Below are 14,889 nucleotides of genomic sequence, written 5' to 3'. Positions count from 1 at the left end.
GTTTGAAAATATCAAAGCATTTTTCTTTTTCACAAATTTAGTGTGTGTGCATTTTTTGCATGCACTCCTAAAGTCATCCACTTTTACCCTTTAACTATATGAGATAAAGTGGAATAATGACTTCCTGCAAAATTCAAGGAAGAATTAGTGTGTGCAGTCTTCCATTCTGCTTTTTACTTAGGAGGAAGTGAAGTCTTTTAGGCAGTTGTGCTATATGAAATGTTCATGACATGTAGCCTGTAAAGAATAAAAGTACAATAAAGATTAGTAGAAGTTTCAAATGAAGAAGTTTCCTAGCCCATGTTTCTCTCATGGATGAAAGTAGACAGAAGCTAAGGAAACATGCTTCATTAACTTTACTGGCCTTTATTTCTCTTCCATCAGTATACTGGCTTTCATTGCTTCTGTGTTATCAGAAGTTCAAGGATAATAAATTTTCCTGAGCAGTTAAGCTATGGTTTTAACATGAATTATGGTCTTTTTACAATTCTTTTAAGTAATTCATACCAAAAGTATCAATTAGACATTCTGACATACAAAAGTTTCTGCTTTCTTGACTCTAACATGTTAAATATTTGTAATAATGTTTAATCTGTGAAAACATGAATTGGATGTATTTTTAAATGAGAAATAGTACTTTATTAAGTAATTATGAAACTAGTTTTTTATTTGAAACTATTCATATTCTATGGAATATTTAATAATTCCTTAACAATAATTATTTGTGATATATACCACTTTTAACATGATAAATTATTGTATTATGAAGAAAAACATTCTTTAGGAAAGAACTTTTTTTCAGCATTCAGTTTATATATTTTATATACTTTTATGTGTTATTTTATTCTTCAATTTCCTTTACTACATAAAACAGCTCTGCACTAACTTAGGCAGTTGATTGAAAGTAGATTTGTCAGAATCAAAATTATTTTAATATTAACTTCATTTTAGTGTGAAATTTTAAAGAACTACATAAGCTATTCAGTTAAAATATTTTTAACACCTAGTATGAAAAGGTTTGTTCTAGATATATTGGAGGTCTCTCAGTGAACAAGATAAATAAAGAGCCCTATTCTCACACAATGTATATGCCCAGTGTGAGAAGAGAGATAATAACCTAAACAAAAATATAACCACGCATGGTGACATGCACCTGTACCCAACTCTTGGAAGACTGAGGTAAGAGGAAGTTGAAGGAAAGCCTGGGCAATTTAGCAAGATCCTATTTCAAAATTAAAAAATTTTTAAAGGGCCAGAGATATAGCTCAATGGTAGAGTTCTGGCCTAGCATTCATGAGTACCATATACTGCATGTACCCAGTACCACAAAACAAATATATAAATACCAGTAGTACTAAGGGAATATGTAACATATGTTAAACCATAATGATTAATAATCTGATTAAAATACATGGAGGAAATATTTTTTCTTTCTGACCTATTTGACAAAACAGATAAATGATGCAGAATGTGGTAATGCTAATAAATATGTCTATTTAAAGGTTGTTCAAACAGATGAAACTGCAAGGAAACCAGATCATGTTCCTATTAGTAGTGAAGATGAGAGGAATGCTATTTTCCAACTAGAAAAGGCTATTTCATCTAATGAAGCTACCAAAAGTAAGCAAAACTCTATATAAAAGATTTTTTTTTCACAAAGCTCCATACCAAAGTTTGTAGGATTAAATAACAGTAGCAATATCAATCATATGAAAGTCACTATTCATCTTTCTCTGACTAAATTCATCATTTTCCCTACTATGACTCTACCTTCAGATGTTGAAATCTAATTCTCCAAATCACATTAACTGCTTTGTTGTACTTCTTATTGTTTTAGTTATTCAGATAGTAAGCAGTCTAAAGAGATGAGCAAAGAACTCTTGTTTTTAAAATATTAAAAATTTAGGTTAATGGAGTCCTTATTGAGACTAATGTCTAGATAGACCCATTTAAATCACTTTAGAATAAAGAATCATACAGAATTCTTTTTATTCTCTGTAATTACTGTCCAGGAATATAAACTGACCTGTACATCTTTGCTGAATGGTCTTACATATTAAAATACAGGAAAACAGAACTTTCAGTTTTTTAAACACAGAACCATTTGCTCTTATGTTTAGGCTTTCTAACTATCTTTTGTTACATAAACCAGTGGTTCTAAGATTTTTAGGATTCTGTGTATGCACCAGTAAAATTTCAGAAAAAACAATTTAGAATAATCACTAGAATAACTGGAAATCTTCCAAAAAGATACATATTTTTACTTGACCAACTGACCCAAATAGTTGTCAGAGGGAAAATGTCCCAGGGTAGGATTTATGGAGTAAATTTTTAATAAGATCAAATATTGATGTTTTTATTATAAGCCATTTGGCAACAGATATGTGGTCCTTAGCTTTCTTATTTTGCTTTTTACTAGAAAGGGGTTTGAGAGAGAAAACTTCTAGTTTTGTGGTACTAAAGCCATTAATTTCTTTTTATATTCTCTATATAACTTGTTTGGATTTTTCTTATATTTTTCAATCATTTAAAAATATAAAAGCAAATCTTTAAAAGTTATATATATATTGTTTTTTGCTTTACCATAATAACTTTACCACTTACTGAGAATTTTGTTCTTCTGTTCACTATGATTAGGTGACCTTCAGATGGCAGTGCTTTCATTTGAAAAAGATGATGATAGTAATGGACACATAGATTTCATCACAGCTGCATCCAATCTTCGTGCCAAAATGTATAGCATTGAACCAGCTGACCGTTTCAAAACAAAGCGCATAGCTGGTAAAATTATACCAGCTATAGCTACATCCACTGCTGCGGTTTCTGGCTTGGTACGTTTATTCTTCAGATAAAAATGTTTCTTTTTCATTGCCTGTTTCCGTTGTAGCCCCAGATAGTCACTCAGATGTTAGAGATGGTAGAATAAATATTGTGTCTTGCAATTAAAATTCTCAAGATTTTTTTGAATACACAATAATCTACACTTTGAGGTTTTATGTGTATAAACATTTTAACATAAAAAATGGCTTAGAAGAGATTATGATCAGTCATCACTGTGTTTTCCAAATAATGTAGTTAATTATCTGCCCCTATATGGAGTGGTTTTAGACTGATATATTTTTTGAGTTCTGTCATCTGTTTTCAGAGTAAGAATATTCCATAGTCAAATTAATATTTTTAAATAATTTTGCTTATTAAGTAAGGAATAGATTGAAAATTTACAAATAAGATATACTAAAAATGTAGTGGCCTAAAAATATGAAATTACAGGTGGCGTACACCTGTAATAGCAGAGGCTCTGGAAGCTGAGGCAGGAGGATTTTGAGTTCAAAGCGAGCTTCAGCATGTCAAGGTGCTAAGCAACTCAGACCCTGTCTTTAAATAAAATACAAAATAGGGCTGGGAATATGGCTCAGTGGTCGAGTGCCCCTGAGTTCAATCCCTGGTATCCACCCACCAAAAAAAGAAAGAAATTCATTACTCCTTTCTTATAGCTGCTTTTACTCATTACAAAGAAATACTTGAAAAGAACTTGGGAAAACCAAGTAGATCCAATTATAGTCACATGAGTATTTTTAGGCTATTTATATAATCAAATCACCTTCTTTCATCTAGGTTGCCTTGGAGATGATCAAAGTAACTGGTGGCCATCCTTTTGAAGCTTACAAAAATTGTTTCCTTAACTTAGCCATTCCAATTATAGTATTTACAGAGACGTCAGAAGTAAGAAAGACTGAAATCAGGTATGTATGAAGGATCTATTTCTCTTGCAGGAAAGAATGAAATAATAGATTCTGAATGAAATAATAGATTCTATCATTTCAAAGGGAAAATACTGGTTTCACCTCTCTTTCTGATATATAAATCCTTGTCATCACTTCAAGACCAGATCAAACCTTACCTTCATGAATCATTTCTGACTAAACTAGCCAGAAAACTCTCAGAGCACTTGCTCTGTCACATAATTTAGCATTGTACTTTATGGTTTCATCTTACTGCCTAACCTACATAAATTAGAAGGCACTCTGGTGTCTGTGGGTCCTTAGGTTTAGAATCTAATTCCACAAGCTTGTGACAATGAAAAACAATTCCCTCCATTTTTCACATTTCAGGTTGACAATAACCAAAGACTTAAAAAAAAAAAAATCGTAGCAAAGATGTGCAAAAGTAAGCACTGTTATACTTTGCTGATGAGAATACAAAATAGTATTAGTACATAACAGAAATATGGCCCTGTATTTTATATTTGCAAATATATTTGTACACGTCTTAAATTAAATATATGCAAGATAATCATTCTGGTATTGTTTATAATAGCCAATGATTGAAACAGCTCAAATGTCTGGTAATAAGGGTCTGGAACGTCCACACAATGAAACCTGTCTAGCTGTTAAAAAAGACAGCCAGCACTCTCTCAAGTGAAACATATTGATTTGTAATAGAACACTGAAAGGCTCAACAAAGTACAAATAAAAGTGATTACCTGATGTTATAGGAAATAAGTGGTGGACTATTTTAGCAATTATATTTTTTCTTTTTAATGGACTACAGGAGGTGTTGTTGTTATTATTAGTGTTATTATTGAAGGGAAGAAAATTTAAATGTTTCTGTTCTGAATATTTTTTTGCAACAGAAATGGAATATCATTTACAATTTGGGACAGATGGACTGTACATGGAAAAGAAGATTTCACACTCTTGGATTTCATAAATGCAGTTAAAGTGAGATACTTTTTATTCTTTTAGTTTATTAGTAGCTTTGAGTCTAGTAGTCCCTTCTTATTCAGGTATTTCAAGACCCTCAGTGGATGCCTGAAACTACAAACAACACTGAACTCTTCATCTATTGTTTAATTTATAAATTAGGTACAGTAAAGATTAACAATGATAATAGTAAAATAGAACAATTATTATAGGGGCTGGGGTTGTGGCTCAGTGGTAGAGCACTTGCCTAGCATGCTTGAGGCACTGGGTTCGATCCTCAGCACCACATAAATATAAAATAAAGATATTGTGTACACCTAAAACTAAAAAATAAATATTTTTTAAAAATAGAACAATTATAATATATACTGTAATGAAAATGTCTTTCTTTCAAAACGCTTTTTGTACAGTAGATCTTAGTAACCTTGGCATAGGATTTTTTATTTCCTTATGAATTATAGAATTTTTACCGTTTCACTTGAAGCATTTTATAGCTTGTCTTTGGCATGTCTGAATTGCCAGCATCAATATTATTGCACATTGAGGCTCCTTATTATATAAAATAAGGGTTACTTGAACACTAGTATTGCAGCAAACGATCTGATAACCAGGACACTTACTAAGCACCTAGTGAGTGGGTAGCATCTACAACAGGTATATGCTGAATCAAAGGATGATTCCAGTCCTGAATGAGTTAGAGCAGAACAGCTTGGGGTTTCATCATGGTACTGAACACAATTTAAAACTTTTTTCTGGATTTTTCATTTAATATTTTCAAACTATGGTTAACTTTGGGAAACAAAATCATGGATTAGTGGGACAACTAAGTTTTATCCCTAGCTTTACTGGAAGTTACAAATATTATTTATCATAAGCTTGCTCTCTTTTTACTGGTAATGTAACATTTTTACTCAAGTATTTCATTTTTCCCTCTTGGGTGTTCACTTTTAGGAGAAGTATGGAATTGAGCCAACAATGGTGGTACAAGGAGTAAAAATGCTTTATGTTCCTGTAATGCCTGGTCATGCAAAAAGATTAAAGTTAACGTAAGTATCAGGCATATACAAAAGAGTCAAAACATAAGCTGGATACAGATTGAAAAATTAAATATAGAAGATTTTGAAATCCATATAAAAGCATTACTTTTGTCTAATGACATTGGTAAAGACAGGGAATCTGCCAGGGGAAAGCCAATAATCTCTCAGAAGAAAATCATGGGATTACAGTACCTTTTTAAAGTTTTTGTAGATCAATCAGGTCTTTAGCTAACAGACTTAGAAACTTGATATAGTCAATACACTAAGTAAAAGTAGATCCATCTCATGTGGAAATGCAGTGATGACTGGGATCATGAGACTGAAGTATAAAACAAAAATGCCAAGCTGGCCATAATGGCATACATGTCTAATCCCAGCTACTCAGGAGGCTGAGGTAGAAGGATTGCAAGTTTCAGCCAGCTTGGGCAATTTATCAAGACCTTATCTCAAGAAAGAGCTGGAAATACAACTCAGTGATAGAGTACTTGCCTAGTGTATGTAATACCTGGTTTCAATGCCCAGTACTGAAAGAAAAAAGAAGAAGAAAAGAAAATGCCATTTAGTTTTATTCCTTTATTTGACTTGTTTTTGTTAAAGATATGCGGTGTGTGCCAGGTTCTGCTCTAAGCATTAGATTTACATCAGTAAACAAAGCAGAGTCCCTTCCTACACAAGTGTGTCAGATGATAAATCATCTATAGGGAAAATTAAAAAAAAAAAAAGAGAAAAGGAAATGTGGAAAGTGGGATTTTGAGTTGAAGTTAGTCTAGATATTCCCTGTGCCACTCATATTCTCACTTTGTAAGATGGCATAAGACCAGAGAGAGAAAAGGGAGGCAGGGAGGGAGGGAGAACCAAAAAAGCTGAGGTTTTTAAAATAGTCTGCAAGGTCCCAGATGATCTGATTCTTAGTTTTCCTCCTAACTTACTTTCCTATTTTTCTTGTTCACGATATTACAGATACCCTGGCCTCCTTACTTTTCCATGATTACTCTAGCCATGGTCCAGCATGGGACCTTTGTTCTAGTTACTCCCCCTTATTATCATTCTTTGTGAGATGGAGAACTGGCTTATTCTCACCTTTGGTCTTTGTATTTCCTAAAAAATCTTTTCTCAACTGTATTTAATACTATAACCTGTGCTAACTCCAATCTAGTGTGCCCAACCCCCTTTTTCCTACTTTTTCATTTTTATATAGCACTAATAATTGTCTTATGGCTACTGTAAATTTTGCTTATATCCATTGTTTATCTTGTGTCTTCTCCCCACACCCACACTACAATATAAGTATCACAAGGACAGAAATCTTTGTTTTATCTGGTCATTTTTTTATCTTAAGCACTTAGACCAATATCTGACATATAATAGGTATCAATGCATATTTGTCATGAATCAATGAATCTCTACATGATGGTTTTCTTTAACATACCTGTGAGTCGTAACTATGTTTATCAATTAATGTTAATATAATCCTAATTATTTTTACCTATAAAAACAAAATTAGTATATTAGCTAAGGCATTAACTTGCCTTATTGTTTTTCATCAGGATCTCAAAGTGACTTTTGAATAAATTCAGAGTAGTATTTAGAATTCTTTTGTTATAAGCTACCAAGACATGAATGGATATGTTGTGAAGTACATTGACTAATGGAATTTAAAATTTGCTTCAAATAAGAAAATTGAGAATTGACAAAGTATCTCCAGCATGATGGGCTTTTGAACAATATTTCTTATTACATTGTTCATTTAGCAGATAGTTGAGTTACCTATCAAGCATCTGGACACTTGAGGTCACTCAGTGACATTATGGCTCAGAGCATGCGGTTGGCTTTAGAAAAACCTGGGTTCACATTGCTTATACAGCTACTTACTTGTTTTGATTACATAGTTCAGAGTCTGGCTTGAAGTTGGTACCCATTATCTGATAGATAATTTTTTTTTTAGTTGTCTTGATCCTTTGTTTATTTTTATGTGGTGCTGACAATCGAACCCAGGGCCTCACACATGCTAGGCAAGCACTCTACCACTGAGCCACAACCCCAGCCCCTGATAGATAATATTAGGCAACAGAACAACATCAAACTTATATTTTAAGAGAATTCTGGCAGCTGTATAGAGGAGAAGGAAACTAGAGACTGGAAATAACTTGAATTTTAAGATTTCTTACTTTTTTTAAAACAGAAATACTAGAGAATATGATGCCTCCAAACTTTCTAAGAGAGTATGGGAAAAGAATTAATTTTTCAAAATTATTGCTTACTTTTTTTTTTTGCTCTCTTAGTAAATGGCCAGTATTCTTTATCATTACCAGCAATGGTCCAAATTGTTTCACTGTTAGGTAAAGAAGTATTTTTAAATTCAGAGCTTTCAGTAAAGAAAAATGATTATATAACAACAAATGGAATATTAGATTTTAAAATAAAGTCTAGATACAGGTTCTTATTCTTTGGATAGCATTAGTTAGCAAATCATTCTTGCATTTTACAGAATTTACCAAAGTATTCATCTTTGCTTATTTTTCTTAGAATGCACAAACTGGTGAAACCTTCTACTGAAAAAAAATATGTGGATCTTACTGTGTCATTTGCCCCAGACATTGATGGAGATGAAGATTTGCCAGGACCTCCTGTAAGATACTACTTCAGTCATGACACTGATTAATAGAAGTTGTCTTAAAGTTCCTCCAAGACTACTTGATTTTGGAAAGAGTGCACTTAATTCAGAAGCTAAAAAAAAATCAGCTTATAATATTATGGATTTCTCTTTGATGAAGCCTTAATTTAAGGGAAACATCAGTAGAAAACTACACCGAATAATTATGAAACATTTTGTATACTGTACAGTTGTCTAATGCTTCACACGTGGCTGTGATCACAAGCAATTGTAAACTGGAATACCATTTTATAATGCTTACAACAAATTGGTGTATTAAGCTTTCTGGATGAAAAGAAGGAACAAAGTATTTGTGACCAGAAGAGAAAAGAATCAAGAAATGGAAAGTAGTGAACGCAGCCATCCAAAAGTTTAATTCTACTTTATAAATTTATTTTTTTGTTTAGTATCTGAGATCCGTTTTTCAATACAAATAGTGTTTAGCACCCTGCACCTCTTATATAATTAGGCTTTTGAAAATTTAATACCATGGTGAGAAGAGAGATTGTAGTGGTAGAGAAAGAGTTAGAAATTTTAAATTGTGTATAGTTTAGTATCCTGTTACCCCTGCTAGTTTAAACAGAATTTATTATATCACTGTCTCCCCAAAATCAGGATTTTTGTTGATGTCGTCAGTGTTGTAAACCATGAGCAGTAGGTCAAATGACACATGTTAACTTGAAATAAATGTTAATAGTATTATACAGACTCTTGACAGCCCTGTTAGAAAATCCATGAATGTGAACAGATAAATGTGGCTAATCATTTGATTTTTAAATATACCTTCTAATGTGGGTATTTTATTTATTTGGAACTCCAAACTTGATTGTCATAATATATAAGACTAAAAGGTTTTGTAAAGGGAGTGTTAGAAATTAAAAAAATCATCACTAGTAGAGTCTTGATTTTTTTTCTTCCAGCAACCTAATGGATAGAAAAAATATTTTTGCTTTAAAAGGAAACATGTTGTTTTATTCCCCATTCCCAGAGAGGGAACTGACAAGGATTTAAAAAAAAAAAAAAAGATTATTTTTTTAAGTCTTTATCAAGAAAAACTTGTTTTCTATGGCAGATGTTCATATAAATGCTTTCATTAAAATGATGTAATAGTTCTCAACACTGTAAACTCAGTGAAAACAGCAGGTGATTCTTTTATTACTAAGACTATCATGCATTCTAAAGCAACTGGCATTTTATAACCTCAGGAAGTCATTTCCTCTAGCCCTTTTTCTTCTACTCTACTCTCCTGTTCACCAAAGTACCATTAATAGGTACTTTGATAACCAGAAACTAGATTCACATCAATATTGCTCCAGTTTGGTATCTCTGTATACTCTGTATTTATTTTCCTTTTCCATTTATAAATAGTTTAAATTGCTTTATCACCCAGATATTTTGTTTCCTTTTATAAAGGTATCCAATTGGAAAATGTATTTGGGAGTGGAGAGTGCATTTGATTAGTTAAATGATAATCTATTCATTGGGAGATAGAGAAAAGTAAAGAATGAGTTTTAAGGAAAAGGGTACCATTGAAATTAGCAATTTTTGTTCACCATGCACTACATTCTCCAATTTTCTGAAAATTCATCTTACATAAATTTGAATCCAGAAATATCAAGGCTGTATGGCTTGGAACTTTAGAGAGTAGGAATAAAAGGACTTTTGTGTAAGAAGCCTTTTTTCCACTTTTACTTTGTCTTATGTTCTTTGACAGTAATCGATGTTTTCCAGGTAGCCATTCAGCAATCCTCAGTATGATCAAATGTCAGCTTGCTAATATTTTACTCAAGTCATCTCATCTCTTTAGAAGTAAATTCAGAACTATGCTATAAATTGTTGTGTATAGACATCTGTGCTGTAGCCAACATAAACAAAATCAGTGAGGATAAAGTTCATTTTGTAATTAAACTCACAGCCATTTCATTATTACTTTTTTTTTTTTCCTGTAGGTAATAGCTGTTAACATCCTTTCTTCTAGTTAGTTCTACACTAGAAAGCCAGGGTGAAGTAAATGACAATTTTTCTCATGTTTTGTTTATGTACCATGAAATCACTGTTGGTGATTGAAATACCAGGTGCAAAAATGATTTTGTACAATTTCACTGAATAATTTTTTGTTAATTAAAAATAAATTAAGAAATTTGAGAACATCTTTCTGAACCATGTACAACAGTTGGCTCCACATATTCTGAGTTTGCTCTTCATTGTGTGAGAAATGTTGTTTTATATTGCCTTCTATTTATGTTTTGCTGTTATGGAGATAAACATTCATGGATGTGGAGGGACATTACTTCAAGTGCTTTAGGCTTCTGGAAATTCTGTTAAAACATTGGGGGAGGGGCTGCGAATGTGGCTTCGTGGTAAAGCGCCTGCCCAACATGCTTCAGGACCTGGGTTCAAACCCAGCACCAGGGGAAAAAAAACAAAAAACGGGAGGAATCATGGGTGTAGCTCTGTGGTAGTGTGTGCACTTAGCATGCACAAGGGTGTAAGTTCAATCTTCAACATCAAAAATAGATGGATAGTCAGGCGTTACCATGTAAAACCTAGATCTGGTAACTCCGAAACCATATACTGGGAATTTTGAAAATCCTTTCCTTTTTAGAGTTAAAAGCAGTTATGTTATTTAAATTTCTCGTAAATTGTCCCAAAGATAGAACTTGGAAATTAATATGTATCTTTATTTTTGTATTTTATATATTATGGCACATTCTGGTAGCAACTGTCAATGTTCAGCCATAGAGTCCACAATTTATAATTAGTGAAAAAGAAAACAGAAAATTGTTCTCCTGAAATCTTGATGGAAAAAAAAGAGAATCTCTTGACCTAATTTTTTCAATTACATTGAATATAATCATAAATTCATTGTTATTGCAACTGTCTGATCATTTAGTATGCATTCCTGTAGAATGGACATAACTATTTTACTTTTTACAGATTCAGAAACAAATCAGGCATTGAGATCTTGGAGAACAGTGTAAGTATCAATAGGTAATTTGTATACACTTCTTTCTTTTCATGTCTTAAAAATTTTGTTATTTGAATTGAGAATATTTATTCAAAAAAGTACATAAAATGTAAGCATGTGGGCTGGGGTTGTAGCTCAGTGGTAGAGTGCTCACCTCACATGTGGAAGACACTGGGTTAGATCCTCAGCACCACATAAAAATAAAATACAGGCATTTTGTCCACTAAAAAAATAAATAAGCATGCAGTTTAAGGAATAATTTTGAAGTAACTACATATATAACCAATACTTTCATTTAACAGAACATTGAAAGCAGCCCAGAAACTACCTCTGTACTCCTCAATCACATCCATCTTCCTCACACACCCTTTGCTAATTACCACTATTCTACCTTTTGTGATAACTTTATCTCCTTGTTCTTATAGTGGAATCTATGTTAGTAAGCCTAAACACAACAGTAACCTCTATTGGCTTTTGAACTTATGCCTGTTTTGAACCTCACCACCTTTTCCTGAAAAGTGTATTTTTCTCTTTTTTACTGCACTGCTACCAAGTGGCACTAGGATATATCCATTTGTGTATGTCTCTTTCTGAATTTTTTGTTCCTTTTCTTTCTCTGTGCAAGTATACTGTCTTCATCACTAATCGGATATATTTTTTATATTTGGCAAAACAAGTACTCCCAATTTATTGTTATGTAATAGTGTCTTGGTTATTCTTAGACCTTTGCATTTTCATTTCTTAAATTTGTAACTGTAAACATGCAAACCTGTCACTCTTGGAGTTTGCAGTGATTTTGCCAAAATTTGTAATCTCTTATTTACTTGAACATGAAAAACAATTATTTTATAGTCTATATCTAATAATCCCAGAATTTAAAACCTTCCTGTGGATCTATTTTTGTTTTTATTTTATTTTCTATCTTATTGTCTTGCATCCTGTGTCTCGTTATGTTCAGTTACTTGCCAATATTGTATATGAAAACTTATAGAAATAATTTGATTCCCAGGATGATATTTTCTGTTTTTACCAGATACTTGAGCACAGATTACTTAGGACCATTTTGATCCAGTTCCAGAGACTGAGACTTTTCTGGGCCTGCTGTGTGATTCAAACATGAACTACTAGACTATACTTGCACTGTGACTTCCTTCCTGTTCACCCTTACTCCTAAGTTTCCGCCATTCTACATTCTGTAGGATCAGTTGAGGTTACCAGAGCCTCTGTCTGTTAACTGACCTGTGATCTACCTTTGAATCCCTAAACTAGAACCAAGGCTCCACGCAGCTAGCTTCTCAGTGACTTCTTGCAAATGTATATGTAATTCATCTCAGGACACAATAGTTCCAAATAAAATGTTTACAATTCTGAATATCTATGTTCTCCCATGTATTACCCTGGGAACTTGTTTACTAACATCAACTCCAATGTTTTCCCATGTTTTTAAGAAATATACTTTATCCAAATTTTCTAAAGCATTCTAATTAGAATGTTAATGCAAATTATCTACCCACATAATTTCATAACTTGATTATGTGTAAATTACAGTTGATTTCTTTGTATTGCTTTTTCATTTGAAAACGTTTTAAACTCTTTAGTAATTCTTGTAAATTATTTGCAGTACTTTTTTTTTTTTTTTTCTCTATATCATCTTAACTTCAAAAAGGACAGTTTAGTCAGGTGCAATGGTGCTTGCCTGTAATCAGTGACTTTGGAAGCTGAGACAGCTTCAAGGCAACTTGGCAAGACAAAATGTTTCTAAAAAAAAAAAAAATTTTAAGAAAGGCCTGAGGACTTAATAAAGTGCCTCTGGGTACAATCCTCGGTACCCCACACACACAAAGCATAGTGACAGTTTAGTCTTCTACTCTTCAAATTCGGTTTTCTTGCTCCACTTTTTATATTTGAGTCTCATTGATTAATTTCTGCTTTATCAATAGTACTTTTTTTTTCATTTTATTAAGAGTTTTGTACTGTTCTTGTTTGTAACCTTTTTTTTTTTTTTTAAAGAGAGTGAGAGACAGAGAGAGATAGTAAGAGAGAATTTTTTTTTTTTATATTTATTTTTTAGTTTTCGGCGGGCACAACATCTTTGTTTGTATGTGGTGCTGAGGATCGAACCGGGGCCGCACGCATGCCAGGCGAGCGCGCTACCGCTTGAGCCACATCCCCAGCCCCATTGTTTGTAACCTTTTGAAATGGATGTTACCTCATTCATTTTCAAATTGTCTTTTCCAATGTATGCATTTAAAAATTATCTCTACACTTTTGTAATATGAGTACATTATACTCTACTATTCTAACCATAGCCCAGAAGGTTTGACACATATTATTGTTCATATTTAACTAAAATACTTTTGAGCTTTCATTAGCATTTTCTCTTTATCCCTTGGGTTTTTTAGGAGAATATTTAATTTCCAAATGTATAGGTTTACTAATAATCTTTGTATTTTGATTTGTAGCTTAATTAAATTTTTTTTTTTTTTTTTTTTTAAAGAGAGAGAGAGAATTTTTTAATATTTATTTTTTAGTATTCGGCGGACACAACATCTTTGTTTGTATGTGGTGCTGAGGATCGAACCCGGGGAGCACGCATGCTAGGCAAGGCGCTACCGCTTGAGCCACATCTCCAGCCCCAATTAAATTTTGTTCAGGAGAAAAAAGTGACTTTTCTAATTTTTTTTGGAATTGTCTATATATCTTCCTTTTAAAATCTTATTTATTTTTATTCCAATTTGTTATATACAACAGTAGAATAATGCTTTATAATTCATATTACACATATAGAGCACAATTTTTCATATCTCTGGTTGTATACAAAGTATATTCACACCATTTGTGTCTTCATACATGTTCTTAGGGTAATGATGTCCACTTTTTTCCACTATCATTTCTATCCCATCCCCCTCGCTTCCCCTCCCACACCTTTGCCCTATCTAGAGTTCATCTAATCCTCCCATGTGCCCCCTCCCAACCCCACTAAGAATCAGCCTCCTTATATCAGAGAAAATATTTGGCATTTGGTTTTTTGGGATTGGCTAACTTAGCATTATATTCTCCAATTCCACCCATTTACCTGCAAAGGCCATGATTTCATTCTCTTTTATTGCTGAGTAATACTCCATTGTGTATATATACCAGTTTTTTTATCCATTCATCTACTGAAGGGCATCTAGGTTGGTTCTACAGTTTAGCTATTGTGAATTTTGCTGCTGTTAACATTGATATGGCTGTGTCCCTGTAGTATGCTGTTTTTAAGTCCTTTGGGTATACACCAAGGAGTGGGACAGCTGGGTCAAATGGTGGTTTCATTCCCAGTTTTCCAAGAGATCTCCATACTGCTTTCCAGAATGGCTGCACCAACTTGCAGTCCCACCAACTTGCAGTCCACCAGCAATGTATGAATGTGCCTTTTTCCCCACATCCTCGCCAACACTTTACCTGTCTGATTTTTAATACTTTAAATTTACTTAAGATCCCTCTGTAGCCCAAAATATGATCATTTTTTGTAGTAATTGTTATGCATTT

General features: G+C 32.9%; 1 protein-coding gene across 3 annotated transcripts in view; it reads left to right on the top strand.

Moving 5' to 3' along the window:
• Uba6 (ubiquitin like modifier activating enzyme 6) overlaps positions 1-14,889 on the top strand; it is an 87,500-nt gene that overhangs the window by 70,180 nt on the left and 2,431 nt on the right. Inside the window, exons 28-35 of one of the 3 annotated variants that reach the window (XM_046428710.2) lie at positions 1,503-1,620; positions 2,638-2,831; positions 3,616-3,743; positions 4,634-4,721; positions 5,655-5,749; positions 8,267-8,369; positions 11,331-11,370; positions 12,395-12,890. In XM_046428710.2, the coding sequence (XP_046284666.1) occupies positions 1,503-1,620; positions 2,638-2,831; positions 3,616-3,743; positions 4,634-4,721; positions 5,655-5,749; positions 8,267-8,369; positions 11,331-11,354 (750 nt within the window). In that variant the 3' untranslated portion in view covers positions 11,355-11,370; positions 12,395-12,890. Of the gene's footprint in view, positions 1-1,502; positions 1,621-2,637; positions 2,832-3,615; positions 3,744-4,633; positions 4,722-5,654; positions 5,750-8,266; positions 10,546-11,330; positions 11,371-12,394; positions 12,891-14,889 lie in introns of those variants that run through there. The other 2 variants (XM_046428709.2, XM_046428708.1) reach the window with 2 other exon arrangements.

This window comes from Marmota monax, unplaced genomic scaffold (assembly GCF_021218885.2).
Source record: "Marmota monax isolate L192 unplaced genomic scaffold, Marmota_monax_Labrador192_F-V1.1 WCK01_AAM20220418_F8-fsc00132, whole genome shotgun sequence".
Taxonomy (NCBI): Eukaryota; Metazoa; Chordata; class Mammalia; order Rodentia; family Sciuridae; genus Marmota; species Marmota monax.
This window is presented reverse-complemented; position numbering and strand designations above follow the sequence as displayed.